At 38.1% G+C, this 14,066-nt stretch overlaps 1 protein-coding gene across 4 annotated transcripts in view; it reads right to left on the bottom strand.

Moving 5' to 3' along the window:
- Nucleotides 1–1,819: 1,819 nt before the first annotated feature.
- Nucleotides 1,820–14,066, bottom strand: part of HIPK1 (homeodomain interacting protein kinase 1) — a 38,813-nt gene continuing 26,566 nt past the window's right edge. For 2 of the 4 annotated variants that reach the window (XM_072997160.2, XM_072997157.2), the window contains 6 exons: nt 11,892–12,031; nt 11,056–11,238; nt 10,379–10,591; nt 9,848–10,080; nt 8,035–8,171; nt 1,820–7,543 (listed from right to left, as the gene is read on the bottom strand). In XM_072997160.2, the coding sequence (XP_072853261.1) occupies nt 7,073–7,543; nt 8,035–8,171; nt 9,848–10,080; nt 10,379–10,591; nt 11,056–11,238; nt 11,892–12,031 (1,377 nt within the window). In that variant the 3' untranslated portion in view covers nt 1,820–7,072. Of the gene's footprint in view, nt 7,544–8,034; nt 8,172–9,847; nt 10,081–10,378; nt 10,592–11,055; nt 11,239–11,891; nt 12,035–14,066 lie in introns of all 4 variants that reach the window. The other 2 variants (XM_072997159.2, XM_072997156.2) reach the window with 1 other exon arrangement.

The raw sequence follows: 14,066 nt of genomic DNA on the forward strand, positions 1-14,066 counted from the left end.
TCTGGTCTCGGTCAAGGACATAGAGTAGAAAAGTTAAGTAGTGATACTAGTTTCTACATGAGCAAAGAGGGAGAGTATATTTGTCATACCAGGCCAAGAAATCAATTATAGTCACATTGGAAAACATGCCTAGAAATCAGAAGAGCTGAAATCCTCAGTGGGGTGCAGTGCTATTTGAAAATCTCTTGTTACAGCAGCAGAATTTTCCATAGCAACTCATCATGGCATTTCCAACAGCAGATATACACAACAGCCATATCTCACCCTCCCCCCAGCTTTTAAAAGTGATGCATGTGTCACAAGAAACCAGGTTCCAATGAGTGGACTGATGACTTTGTGGTCTGATTTGAGGTGTTAATGCAAAATATTTCTAAACTGCTCCAAGGTGTATAAGCATTTAAACAGTTAGACTTTCACCTTCCTACTTTTTCTCTCTCAGATGACACTGAACTCCCATTTGTAATGTTCCCACCAGCTTTTATTCCTTTCTGTATCCAGCAGAAACATATTGCATCAACTCACCAGCATTCACAGCCTTGCCTCATGTTTTTCCCATGTCTTTTAAATATATCTCCAACTGTGATTTCCATTTCTTGAGAACAAACGCATTCTGCTGACCAATCTCATGCTCACCAGTTCTAATGAAATCTCCAACGCCATTCTTCTTTGCTGCTCCCCATGCAATGGATTCCTTTCCTACATGGCACTGTTTCCCTTTCTTCAAGTCCCTTCTAGAAACCTACCCCTTCCATAGAATACCTTTGGGCTTTCCTTCCAATCTTCACTCCAAAATCTTTCCCTAATTACTTGTAACTGTATTTATAGGTAATTATTATTCTTTTCTTGTTATGTGATCAGAAGATTCTTTTTTTAAATTACTAATATATTTTTTTAAAAAATACTTGTAATGGCTTTTACCCAGATTCTTCATTGCCCTCCTCAATGGTTTCAGCTTATTTTCCTATGTTAGATTTTAAATGCTGGGAGCAGGGAGATGTCTAATGCAACTGGGTAAGTTGATATACTGAAGATGTAGTTTATCAATACAGTAATAAAAATGTGCTATAAGACATGCCAAAATGTTCTTGCCTTTCTTGTTAATATGTTTGTATGATGCTAGGTCTGTATATTCCACAACTCCCTTCCTACAAAGAAAAGGGTTTTTACAAAGCAAATATATACTACACAAATTTGAACATCCCTAAATTTTGATTTCATCTGTTTTGATGTGACTAGCTAGCTCTCAGATATGAACATATACTAGAGCATTATGACACAGTGGTTAAATTCCTATACTGCAATCAAAACCTTTCTCACAACTTGGGGTTCAATCCCAGGTAGACAGCTCAAGATTTACTCAGTCTTCCATCCTTATGAGGTCAGTAAAATGAGTACCCAAATCCCTGTGTAGTCTGCATATTTAATTTGTAAACCACCCAGTGTGTGCTTTAAGCACTATGGGCAGTAATATAAGCAACACCTTTGCTTTTACCTATGCTTTTGCCTGGTAAAAATCCACAAAACAGGATGCTCACTAGATTTCTTGGGCTCAGAGAGGAGGCATGCTTCCAGGTCAGATACCACTGCTTGGCTCTTCCTGTGACTAGAAGTGAGTTATGATATGTCTGGTCAAAAGTAAATCCCAGAGAGTGCAATAGATAAGTAGGTATATTATAGCATTCATTGTGTAAAATGTATGTATGTATGTATGTATTTTTCTTAAGCTGCACACTCAAGTTGATCTTGGTGCTGAATTTTGGATTTAAAAGAGAAGTTAACCATAGCAGCCTTTAACTCTATGAGTCAGAGACCAACAAAGTTTAATAGAGTACAGAAAATTAACCCTTTTTTATTGATGCATTGCAATTGTTCTACATTTTTACCATATTATGTAGAAAATACTTAAAATACAAGCTACTTTGTAAAACCAAAGACAAACATTGAATCCAAAGATAAACTATGTTTTCACAATGGACCCTTTTCCCATATAGTTAGTATTAAATTTTTTAAATATCTGTGTTTCCTTTTGTTAAAATGATTTTTACATTACCCCCTAAGTACATTGGCAATACAAACATAGATCAGTAATTGTCAGAAACTACCTTTGTCTAGCGGTTTGTAAAAAGGAAGAGCACAACCAGAAAAAAGTTAAATTCTACACAGTAAACTAGCATATCAAATACATTTAATAAAGTAGGAATTCCATTGCAATATCAAGGATTCAAGCAGAAATACTAACATTACATATAATGCACTGCTACATGTAGTGAGTTAGATAATAGGTCAAGCTGAATTGAAATCACACATTATATAAAGTTAAGCAACAAACAACTAAGTCAACATGCGGCACCATTCATAAGTTAGAAATTAAAATGAGAAAGCAGGGCTGTGCCAATCCCAGTTATCTAGAAGCAATTTAATTTTATGTATTTATGTTTTTTAATTGGGTCAGAGGTATAGTGCTGCACTAGTCAGCTATGTGCAAGCAGTAAAGCTCTGAAGTTGCTTTTGCTTTTACAGTGGAATATCAACAGCTTGTGAGGTGAGAGTTCAGCCATGAGGAACGGCATTAAAAATGGATTTAACTAATCACAAACGTGACTAGGCAAACAACGCTCCTATCATCATTGGAAAAAGGCATATTTATGAGAAACAAACTCAGGCTGCAGAACTGAACACGGATGCGCATATACAAGTCCTCCAGATTTCCTTGGGGCTTGCAGGCGCATTCAGTTGCAGATAAAAATGTAGTCTCAGATATTGTGGTGGGTATTCCAAACTTCTTTGGAAACAAGATTTTTGAAACATTATATTGGTTGTGCACAAACAGCATGTTCATTAATACCTAGGTTGCACAGCTGTGGAATTATCTGTAACATTGGACTTCTCCATCCACAGTAAGGCAAGCTGGATATGCACTGGGAAGCAGAATGCACCCAAAGCCTTGTTTTCACAAAACACGTACAAGGTGGCAAATGTATATAATGATTCTTCAAGAGACTCACACGACAACATCCTGCTATTTTTTTAAAAAAAAAACATACACACAGGAAACTATATTCCAAGTTCTTAAACCAGCTTGACATGTTAGACAATGGCTTACTTTTTTTGATGACACAACGCTTCATCATCTCTTGTCCAGGTAACAGTTGCCACATCATCTGCTTTTTGTAAAAATGAGGCTTTAGTAGAGCTGAACTATTGTAGATGCTTGGCTGATTCCAGAGCCACAAAGCAATCTGATCTTTGCAGCAAAATATTACAAAGGCCAAAATCAAGACCTTAAAGGAATTTCTTTGGGAAATGATTTGTATCACTTAATACTGATAAGCTCTAATTACATTCTAAATAAAGAAAGCTGTGTCCGTTTCGGAATAAATACTTCCTGTGTTACTGAGGAACTCTTAGCTCAGTAGACATGTTTTGGGAAGCTCAAAATAGCAATAGGGACTTGCTGCTTTGAACATTTTTTAAAACCAGTATTATACATTTCTTTTATCCCAATAGGTTTATTGGAAGTTTGTCTATACTGGAAATGCCCACTAGTTTTGAAACTGGCTGAAAACATTCCCAGGCTTGTGTGGGGTGGACTGGCATGCAGGCCACAGAATATGGAAAAGAAAAATTAACAATGGGCTTGGCACTAAGCAGAAAACCAATGTGATAATCTTGCAGCAACAGAAAGCACTGTTGACAACGATATAAAGAACCAAGATTTCTTGGTTCTCTTCACATCAATTAATATAGAGGGGGAAAGATTAAAACAGAGAAACTTTACGGTAAACCAAGGCTCACGGCTTGTCATGATGTTAACCAACTACTCTCCTCTATTGCCAAAGATAACAGATCCCTCATTTTGAAAGGAACACATACAGTTTATGGTCCACATACTACTTAGTCCTATTTGGGATAAATTTCTTTACCAACACTAAAATCTTGCCCTCACCCAAAATATTTAGTGAAAACCTTGTCCTGACTAGTGTGGTCCGGGTTATTGCCCTATATTACAATCTGTTCACATGTGGGTAATCTATAACATACCAGTTTCAGAAGTAAGTTTGACATTTCTGAGTACTTTGCAATGTACAAAAACTAACCTTATGGTCCAGACTGGACGGAATACAAACTGGGATTTCAAGGCTGTTAAAGCCTTTTATTGCTGTAGCAATACCACTCTCCAAGCCAGTTTATTTTCTATTGGCCAAGATCATTTGCTGCATAATGGCACTGGTGAAACAAACAGTAGTTTGACAGAACCCAGCAAATCAAGTTGTGATTTAAAAGCACACCTCCAGCAGGCCAGTTCAAGTGTGCATTTCCTCATGACACGAAGTGCTATAGCTCTCCAACCTTTGGAAAAGCACTGCTTTACTAGTGGTGTTAAACAAAATTTCAGAATATTATGTGCTTTCCAGCAGGCTCTCTTTGGTAAAAAAAAAAGTTCTTAACACCAGGCTAGTAATATTTTACAAACAACATCTGCTACACACAAAGGGGGAAGATAATGTTACAATTTATCTAAGGAAAAGTAATTGCACGTGCTTAATCACCTCTGCAACATCAGATAAATTTCCCAATGCATTCCCAGCACAACAGCCTATTAAAGATACATCAACAGTCAACAGTGTAGATAACATTTCAAGAAAAACTTACTCTAAATAAAACATCTAGGATATAATCCAGCTAAGATGAAGTACTTTCCGGTCTCAGAGGCCCAATTCAGACATCATACCAAACCATAGTTAAAGGAAGATTACCTAACGTAAGTGTGATGTCTGAATTTTCAAACCATGGGCTATAAATAATCAGCAAAGCAGAGAATCAGAAGCCATGATTTGAAGAGTTTTGGCAATGGCAGCCACAGATTCTGACCACTGTGGTTTGCCATGTCATCTCAACTGACAAAACTACAGCCTCCTAAGATGGTTGCACCACACAGGAAGGAACTCACAGACACACCAGCATGAGTGCTTAGGGGATAGAGAAAAAGTAGCTTTAGATCATGGTTTAGCTATGGCATACTTGAAAACAGAACCCACAGTCTGGGTTTAAGCTATGGTTAGATCAACCCAGGGGGTTGGCTTGATGTCTGAAGTGAGCCACCAGTTTCAGTGGGAGCAAGTTACGCACATCCTGAACTTTTTTAGCTGAAAGCAATAGGACTTAAAAAGTACCCAGCTTTGGGTGGATCATGTACCTAGCTCCTTTTGCATTTGCACTGAAACAAAGCAACATAATTTTTGCCACTTATTTCTATCCTCAATTGGATATGTTCAACAAATCACTTCAGTCTGACGGAGAACGGAAGGGCTTGCTGGTCCATCATAAGGCAAGCTCACTGTAAACTCTAGTCACACTACATAATCATTTAAGGCACTACAATATGGGTTGGGGGGTGGGGGAACACATCAGTCACACATACCTGTGCAAAACAAATCAGAAGGTATCCTTGTCTCTCATGCTGCTCCATTTCTTTTCTTTCTCAGTGCTACAGTGATGAGCTCTAAACGATTGCATTATTTCACATACATTCCGACATGTATCAACTCATTTTGGTTTAAATACAAAAGGAACAGATCAATTTCATCCCCAGAAACATTTAAGAGTTAGACAAACACGAAGTACAGAGTTCAAGTATAATCACTACACATTTTGATTACAAAGACAGAACATTCAGGATTTGCAGGAAATTTTGCTTGTTATATTTTGTTCTAATCAATATGTACATATTTCATTTTCTGTAAAATATTAAAACATCACCATTACAAAACTTCTAAAATAGTTTTAAATTCAGTAATAAACCTTTAAAATCGGCAATTGTGTGTCATGTTTTTGCAATTCCTACATGCACTTACTGTATACAAGTCTTAATAAGAGCGCTTTGAAGTTTTCTGCCAGCCAGCCCCGAGAGGGATCTGCTTGCAGGAGTATAAAAAGTTATACATATCAGTAGGTTGATGTTTTGGCAGATTTTGGATTCCATTCTTACCTAAATAGACCACAAAAGGAAAACACGATGGGAAAGAGGTCCCTGCATTTTTGGAGAGGAATCCAGCTCCAAATATTGTAAAAATTAAAATGGGAAAATATATAAGCTAAAGGCCTGAACAAATCTATGGAAACAAGCAACTGCTGCATTACCTCCTGTTCATATCAGTGAGGCCTCATCAGAAGAAATTCCCTATTGTTTCTCTTTTCAAAGAATGATGTGGGCCTGTGCATTTCCAGCAACAACAAAAGCTTTCTGGGCAAAAAAACCATATCACAAACTGTGATCACAGCAGAAAGCAAATTCATATGCTTTTGCAATTTTTTAAAAAAGCATTTAAGAGTCATACTTTACAAGAAAAATGATTTAAATGGGAACACAAACATTGCTATGCTAACCTTAAAACAGAAAGTATTAAAACCAAGAAACTGGTGAGCGATATATATATATCTATATGTACACATACAAACACACTTGGGAGCGGGGGAGACTGCTTTTGCAGAATTCAGCTACTACCTATCAAAAAATGTGAATTTAAAATTTTAATTAAAATACTAACTCAAGTTCATAAATTTGACCTAGCAACCTAGAGTTAAATGTGCATTTTAGTGGCAATATGGATTTGTGCAAGCTGCTAAAATAATTTAAACAAGTACTAGGTAAGTATAAGAATTTTTCTTTTTAAAAAAACACAAAGCCATTTCAAAAAATCCTTGATTTTCTCCTCCCCCACCACTTTGATTAACGTAACAATAGCTTTAAATAAATGGGGTTCAGGCCTTAGTTGTTGTTTTTAAAGCATCCATAAAAATTAATGGTAAAATCTTAATGTGTGATCCAAAAGATTCTGCCCAGTTATTACCTGAAGTTCCCCCAAACAGCAGGGCTCCACCAATACTACAACCAGACTCTAGAGAACATGAACAAAAGTGTCATCAAGATGCTGGTCCCGCACCATCTTCATCCTTTGATTTTAGAGGAGGTTCTTGTGGTGGAGCTGTTAGAATATTGCCAAACCTACTGCAGATAGCTTCATTTTTATGAACAGGTTGGGATGATTACTGTCAGGCCCCTCCCCAAGAGCTATAAGTAAGAGTACTGATTAATCTTTGTAGGACTCAGGGGGTATCCAGTGTAAATAGCAGATCCTCTGGAAGCACCAATGTATGACTGGGTGGCAAACTGATGCTGATACTGAGCAGGTGCTACGTTGGCAGAGGTTAGCAAGCTGGGTCCCACACTCACCGGGACCTGGTGCACAAGAGTGCTTGGATGGGTGGTGTATGTGGTGTGCCTGGAAGAGCCCTGAGGGGAAAAGAGATGAGCAATGGAGTTGGTGGAGCCCAATGTAGCAGCTGTAGTGGGTGCGTAGGTATACATGTGAGGCTGGCTTGCCGGTGCTGCTGCCAAATGCGGATGTACTGGGCTGCTATGCTGGAACGTATAGGGAGCCTGAGCGATTGTTGTTGGCAGGGGAGCGACGTAGGCCTGCTGTCTGCGTGGGGCTGGGTTGCCACTTCTCTCCTGCGTGGCCAATACTGTTGCCTGCTGGTTCTGCAAAGGAAGGGAAATCTGTATTGAAAAAGCATTCTTAAAAAGCATTATACTGAGACTCATCTAGTTCAGCACTGCAAAGGAAAATGTAAAGGAACTCAGAAAAAAAGCCCTAAATGACACCAAAAGGGTAATTTATTTCATTTCAAAGTAAAGTTGTAACCTGCCCCAGCAGATAGCACACAACAGATTTCTAAAAAAATCCAGTGGAAAAAATTTGGCTGGCTAAAGAAGGTGAATGGAGAAGCCATACAGCAGCATATTTTTATTTCTGTTTTCTATTACATGTATTGCAACCTGCCCAGAGTAGTGCCATGATACTAATGAGAGCAGATACAAACTGAATAAATAACTAACAAATAAATAAATAATTTCCTGTCTTTCCCTTATCATTTCAAGAGCTCTTCATTGTTTTTTAAATTGCTTCAGTCACTAGCCTCTGCAAAAGACACCACACAATGAGATACAGATGACAGAAGACAAGTGGTTACCTGGCTAAGATTAAGAGGCTGTACACCATTCGTCACCACCCGGTGCTGTCGGTATCCTGTTGGCGTAATACAGCACCCTGATGTTTGCCCACTTACGGATGCGACTGGCTTAGTTTTGCTCAAGCTACTTAAAACACCTGCAATAATAACCACAAATTTTCATTCAAAGGATACCCTACTTTTCAAAAGAAAAAAAAATACATTTTGTGGGCTTGGATTCAAGAATGTACTACAAGTCTGGACATGATGGTTAGCTCATCAAACATCAGATCCGTACTATACAAGAAATTATGTCCAAAAGTACTATCAGATTCAACATTCATTGGCCATAAAGCAGGTGGTGCATTGTTGAAAGGCAAATGCAGACCCCCTGCAAACTGCTTAGGTGCACAGAAATTACTTCTGAAGTTCTGTGTATTCAAGTTATTAATATCTATTTCAGATTATGTGACAGCAACAACCTTAGAACTGCAGAGCTGGAAGGGACCCTATGGATCATCAAGTCCACCCCTGTCAAGAAAGCACAGTGGGGAATCAAACTCCCAACTTCTGGCTGCACAGTCAGATACCTAAACCACTGAGCTATCCAGCAGTATCTTGTATTTGACCAAGTAACTAAAGCAGTTAAGATATACATTAAATATATACTAAATAAATAAATATGGCAGCACTAAAACCAGCATGAAATACTCAAGTTAAAATGCCAGCAATCAAACTGAAGATGTTTGTCAGTATAAACAAACAGAATTCAATAATCAAACTATTTTATTTTCATTCCTTCATTTAAAATATTTTACCGTGTCTTTCTCCTTAAAAAGGTCCCAAGGCAGCTTACATCATTAAAAAGACAGTACTGTACTGTATTTAAAAGTTAAAAACAGTAAGTATACACAACTGGACAATATTATGACGTAAATTACAAGAATAATGAAGTTGCGGAAGGGGTACTCGTCTTAGTCTTTGCAAGCATTATAGGTGAAAACAAAATAAAAAGGAAAAGGGGGGGGAAGACAAGAACATGGTGGAATGTTAAAGAATAAATTTTATATTTTTTGATGTGAGCTTTTGTGGACGAGCTCACTTCATCAGACACTTTATCTTATGTCTGATGAAGTGGACCTGTCCATGAAAGCTCACATCAAAAAATATAAGGTTAGTCTTTAAGGTGCCACCACATATTTGTTTTTTTAATGTTTTTTTTTAAATTTCAAGAATAATGAAATATATACAGGAGTTGGAGAAACTTTTGTCTCTTCTAGTAACAACTCTATATTTAAAAATATACTGAAAATACATAGTCATGGCATAGTTATGTCACGTAAGCCTGATGTCATTAGTCACTGTGATTTTTTTAAATAAAATACTTCTAATTACTTCCCCCTCCCATAAGTCCCTGAGGTTCCTATTGAAAAGGTCTTCATTGTTAGGAAACCACTAGGAGCTGTGGGACAGTGTAAGGTCATTAGCTGCTTAACTAGCTATTAGTGGCAATTTTAGGTAAGATTTACTACCATCTCTAATTTTTTTCTGTCTTTTGCATGGCAATATTTAACATATAACATTAGGCTATTAGGATATACAGTAGCCTTTTAATTTATGTCCCTCCACATCAAGAACCTAACAATTTGCAAACCAGTTACTTTATTGGGTTAATACCAATTGTTCAGCAAAACCAAAACACTAACATCTGTTTATATTTTTCTACGTTTCGAATAATGTAATGGAAAGTTGTGAACAAGAAGGTGCTAGGATCAGGTTAAAAGGTAGAATCTATTTTATGACAGGCCATGGTTTTGCATGCAGCCAATCTTACCTGAGGCCTGCGTGGCTACAATACAGTCATTGAGCTGTGTTTTCAGAGGCACAATAATGGTACGGGAGTTGGAATTTTCAGCTGCCCCTCTGCTTGGCTCCAGTGCACCTCCAGAACTTCTGAGTGTGGACAGTGTATCTGCTGCATAAGGGCTGTTCAATGAGGAATCTGAATCAGGGGAGTCATTAACTGTAACATAGCTGATAACATTGGATCTTTGTTTCATGCCCAAGCTGAAAAGAAAAAAGTCACCTACTTTACTACAATATTTTATGAAGTACACAACTACAACATTCAGGGAATTCTTCTTAAATTCTTAATTCATCAAGCTCATTGACTGCTTGTGATTTTCTAGGGTTAAAAATGGGGTCCTTGCTCAACATGATCAGGAGATGCCAGGGAGTCAATCTACAACTTTTTGCTTACGAAACATGGGTTCTACCACTAAGCTATGGACCAGGACTCTTTTTTGATTCCCACATCCTTCTTTGGTGATGAGATGTTCCCATATGAGAAAGCTTAAACCTCTACCTTCCAGGCTTATATTTGTTGTCTTCCTCTTCATCAGTGTCACTGCGGATGGTAATTACACTGACTGGTGGGCTGGGAGTGTCTGGAATAACAATAGGCTGGTGCTGATCTTGTCCTGAAACCACAGCATTGGAAGAAGATGTGGCACGCAGGGGGCTGCTCCCAATTAGAGAGTAAACTTGAGATGGAATGGCCTCTAATGTAGACGCAGGCCTATGAGAAGATACAACAGTCACCATAAACAAGACCATCTACAAGTAGCAGAACACAGTTTATAATTTGAAAGGAGATGAACTCACTTCACTATATATTTGAACTATAATGTACAATTCAGGTTCTTAAAAAATCAGTAAGATATCAGTAAAAAAGTTACAAGACAGCATAAATTGAATATCCCATTTCCACTACTCATTTTTTAAATTCTGCATTCTTCAATAATCAGATGACTTCTGTTACTTCTTACTACAGCAGCACAAAGTGAGAGATACAGCCCTCAGATCAGCAAAACTGAATAGACACAGAACTTCCTAGATATTTAGCGTGTTTCTAAGTGGAGTTTTACTGCTATATTTACTGCCTAGACATCTTTAGATGGATCCAAGAAATATGGACCTCTGATAAGTGGCATCTCTCTACTCTAGGAATGTTCCGCACTGTCAGGCTGAGAGAGTCCTTACTTTGTGGCACTATGGGATGGCTGTTTGTTTTTCTTTGCCGGCACAACATTACTTTGCTGCTGCCTCACAACATGAGCCACTCCAACATTCAAAGGCTGGGTTGTAGCCAGAGTCACATGATTGGTCAGCAAAGATGGTTGCTGCATGATCGTGCTGTATTGATTTCCATGTGAATGGGCATTTCTAAAGGAAGTAAGAAGAGAATACAGACACCAGTCATTCTTTTGCACTATAAAAGAGAAAAACACAAATACACAGAGGAAGCCGTATCCAATTTGTGTCTGTCACTGACAGGAGTAATCCATCAGAAGAACAGGTCAAAGGAGTGCATCTAATAAAACCTCAGAAGGAGCTCAATGGTTCCACCACCCTTTCTATATACACTCACAATATACACTTGCCACTCCAATCAGACATCAAGAAGATTTTGTTTTAGATTATCCTCTCTTCAATCTGGAAAGACTTGCCAACTGACAGACTATGGAATCTCACTAAATCCTTTGTTCAGTCAACAGTAAGTTGTATCAATGAAATCTTTATGTAAAGCTATCTTCAAGCAGATATTGATTCACTAACTTTTGACTGTAGTGCATTCATCTATATGGGGCGAGACACCTGATGTTGTAGTCTTACAGAAGCTCTAATATTTATTTATATTTCTAAAATATAAAGCACACAAGTGTGCTTTTATTTTTAATCTATCTGCATTAACAATAATTAATTAATTAATTAACAATCCACCATTCTGCATTAACAATTACAATAACTTGAAAAAACTGTAATCTTCCCACCCTATACTGTTCTACATACTAACTGGTTTTGTGCTCAGTACTCACCTCCAGTCAGCCAACTGCTGGTTGCTTCCAATTGTCTCTGGAATCACAGCTGTAGGCTGGACAGAATTGTGCAGTGCAACCCCTGGAAGCTGTTGCCATGTGGAAGGCAACAGAATTTGCTGCGTACCTCCAGGCCAGGCCTGCTGCAAAACAGCAAACAGAGAAACAAAAACATTCACTAAGATTAGCTTTTTAGAAGCTGGGGAAGAAAAATTAATTTGTTCAAAGTAAAAGAAATGAGTTGACTGTTAACTTGCAAAAATAAAGGAACATGACAGCACTTTTGCAATTAATCTTACTATTGGAAGTAAACAAGAAACACTCTGTACAATATTTATATCACAGGGGTCACCTGGGAAGAAGCTTAATAGTTTTATTGTACTGCAGAACATGTATTTTCCCCACCACATTTTTTAAAATAATAATCTCCTTAAAGCACCTAAGGAATTCATTGGATGCTGGACACCAGAAGTGACACATTTGACCTTTGAAGTCAGTGTTTTTTAACTGGCAAGGAGCCGTGCTTGGAGATGTCAAGACATCAGGAGGGAAAGTGTGTGTTTGATTGGTGTAACCAGTAGGGGTTCAAATCTCCCTCTTCATGTTCAGCAAATCACAGACCTTTACACCGATCAACAAGCTAAATGCACAAACAAGGCAGAGGATCTCTGCATGCTTACTTGTAGACACATAGTGGTACAGTGCTAGAGGAAAAGAGAAGGCAACAATTTTAGTAAACCTTCTGAGCAAATAGGCAGCCTGATATTAGGGCTAAGCACGGTAACCATGTGGACCTATCTATGCACACTGAATTGAGCAGCTAACTGAATGAACTGCAAGAGAGCATTACAGTTATGTGGCTATTTGCAATCTTAAATATTTTCAAAATACATTCAAGTCACTTTCAAAATAATGGATGAAATCTGACCACTTGCACACTATTTTTATTGAAGAAGATCCACATGTTTTAATAGAACTGAGGGGGCCAAACATTGTCTCTAGAAGCCAATGAAAATCAGCTACCACATTTCATAATATGTAGATTCAAATTACGTGCATCCTTTTTGCATTTACTTCAGATGTGATCTTGTGATGTTGTCTTTAAAACTAAGTTATGGGAATGGACAGTTTGTGCTTCCAGCAAACAATCCCATTCATCTTACTACACAAAGTGTTAAACACAATTCACTGCTATTTAAGAGGCACACTCTGCCTCATTAAGTTGGCAGCTTCTTCAAAACTCTGCACTCCCAACAGTGGAGTAAAATTCCTGATGATCAGCGAAATTTTATTTAATTAATGTATTTGTGGTTCCTGCCACTGAAACAATAAATCTGAAGAGCAGAGGTTCCCCACACAGATTTTTTTTCACAAAATACACGTTCTGCAGTAAAATATTTTCAGAATACAATACATTGGTCTTATTTCATGCAGTTCAAACTGCTTCAGATGTCTTTTTATACGACATATTTCTGCAAGTAACAAGTCCACTTATTACAAACACTGGTTCCCAACAAGAAGCCTTCAAGCAGAGAACTGCTAACCCCTCTGCCAACACAAGCGGAGTAATTTTTTAAAAAAGAGAATCATGTTAAAAGTCACACCATGCCTCTTTCCAAAAGCCAACACCTGCACAAGACAAAGCAGAGAGTTTAATACAGTGCGAGATCTAATGTCCCACCAGGAGGCAGAAATCGGGCCTTCCAAGCGACGAACTGTTTTGACAGAGGAGGGACAAAAATATGCAAAGCTTAGCATGGGTGATGCAAACTTAGATGAAGTGGCAAAAGGGAGAAGTGTTGAAAGCACTAAAGGTGAGCACTTCAGGCAAAAGGCTCTTAGAAGCCAAATTCACAGTGAGAAAAGGAGGGTACAAAGAGCCAGGCAATTTAGTCAGAGGGATGAATATTCTGTCACTGCACCACATGAATAGAGAAATTAGCAGAGGTGCAAAATTCTGTATCCCAAGAACCTTAGCGTTATCTGTTGCTGCTCTAAAGCAAATTTCTAATCCTTAAGGCTATGAAGATATTTGAAAGAGCACAGGCAGCACCTGGGGAAATCTGAGAAGAGAGAAGGGGCTCAAGCAGAAAAGTAGATCAAGTGGTAAGCACCTTGCTGAGCTCTTCTCCTAAGCAGAAAGGAGAATTACGCAAATGTAGCATGTATATGCAC

Source organism: Pogona vitticeps, chromosome 4 (assembly GCF_051106095.1).
Source record: "Pogona vitticeps strain Pit_001003342236 chromosome 4, PviZW2.1, whole genome shotgun sequence".
Classification (NCBI taxonomy): Eukaryota; Metazoa; Chordata; class Lepidosauria; order Squamata; family Agamidae; genus Pogona; species Pogona vitticeps.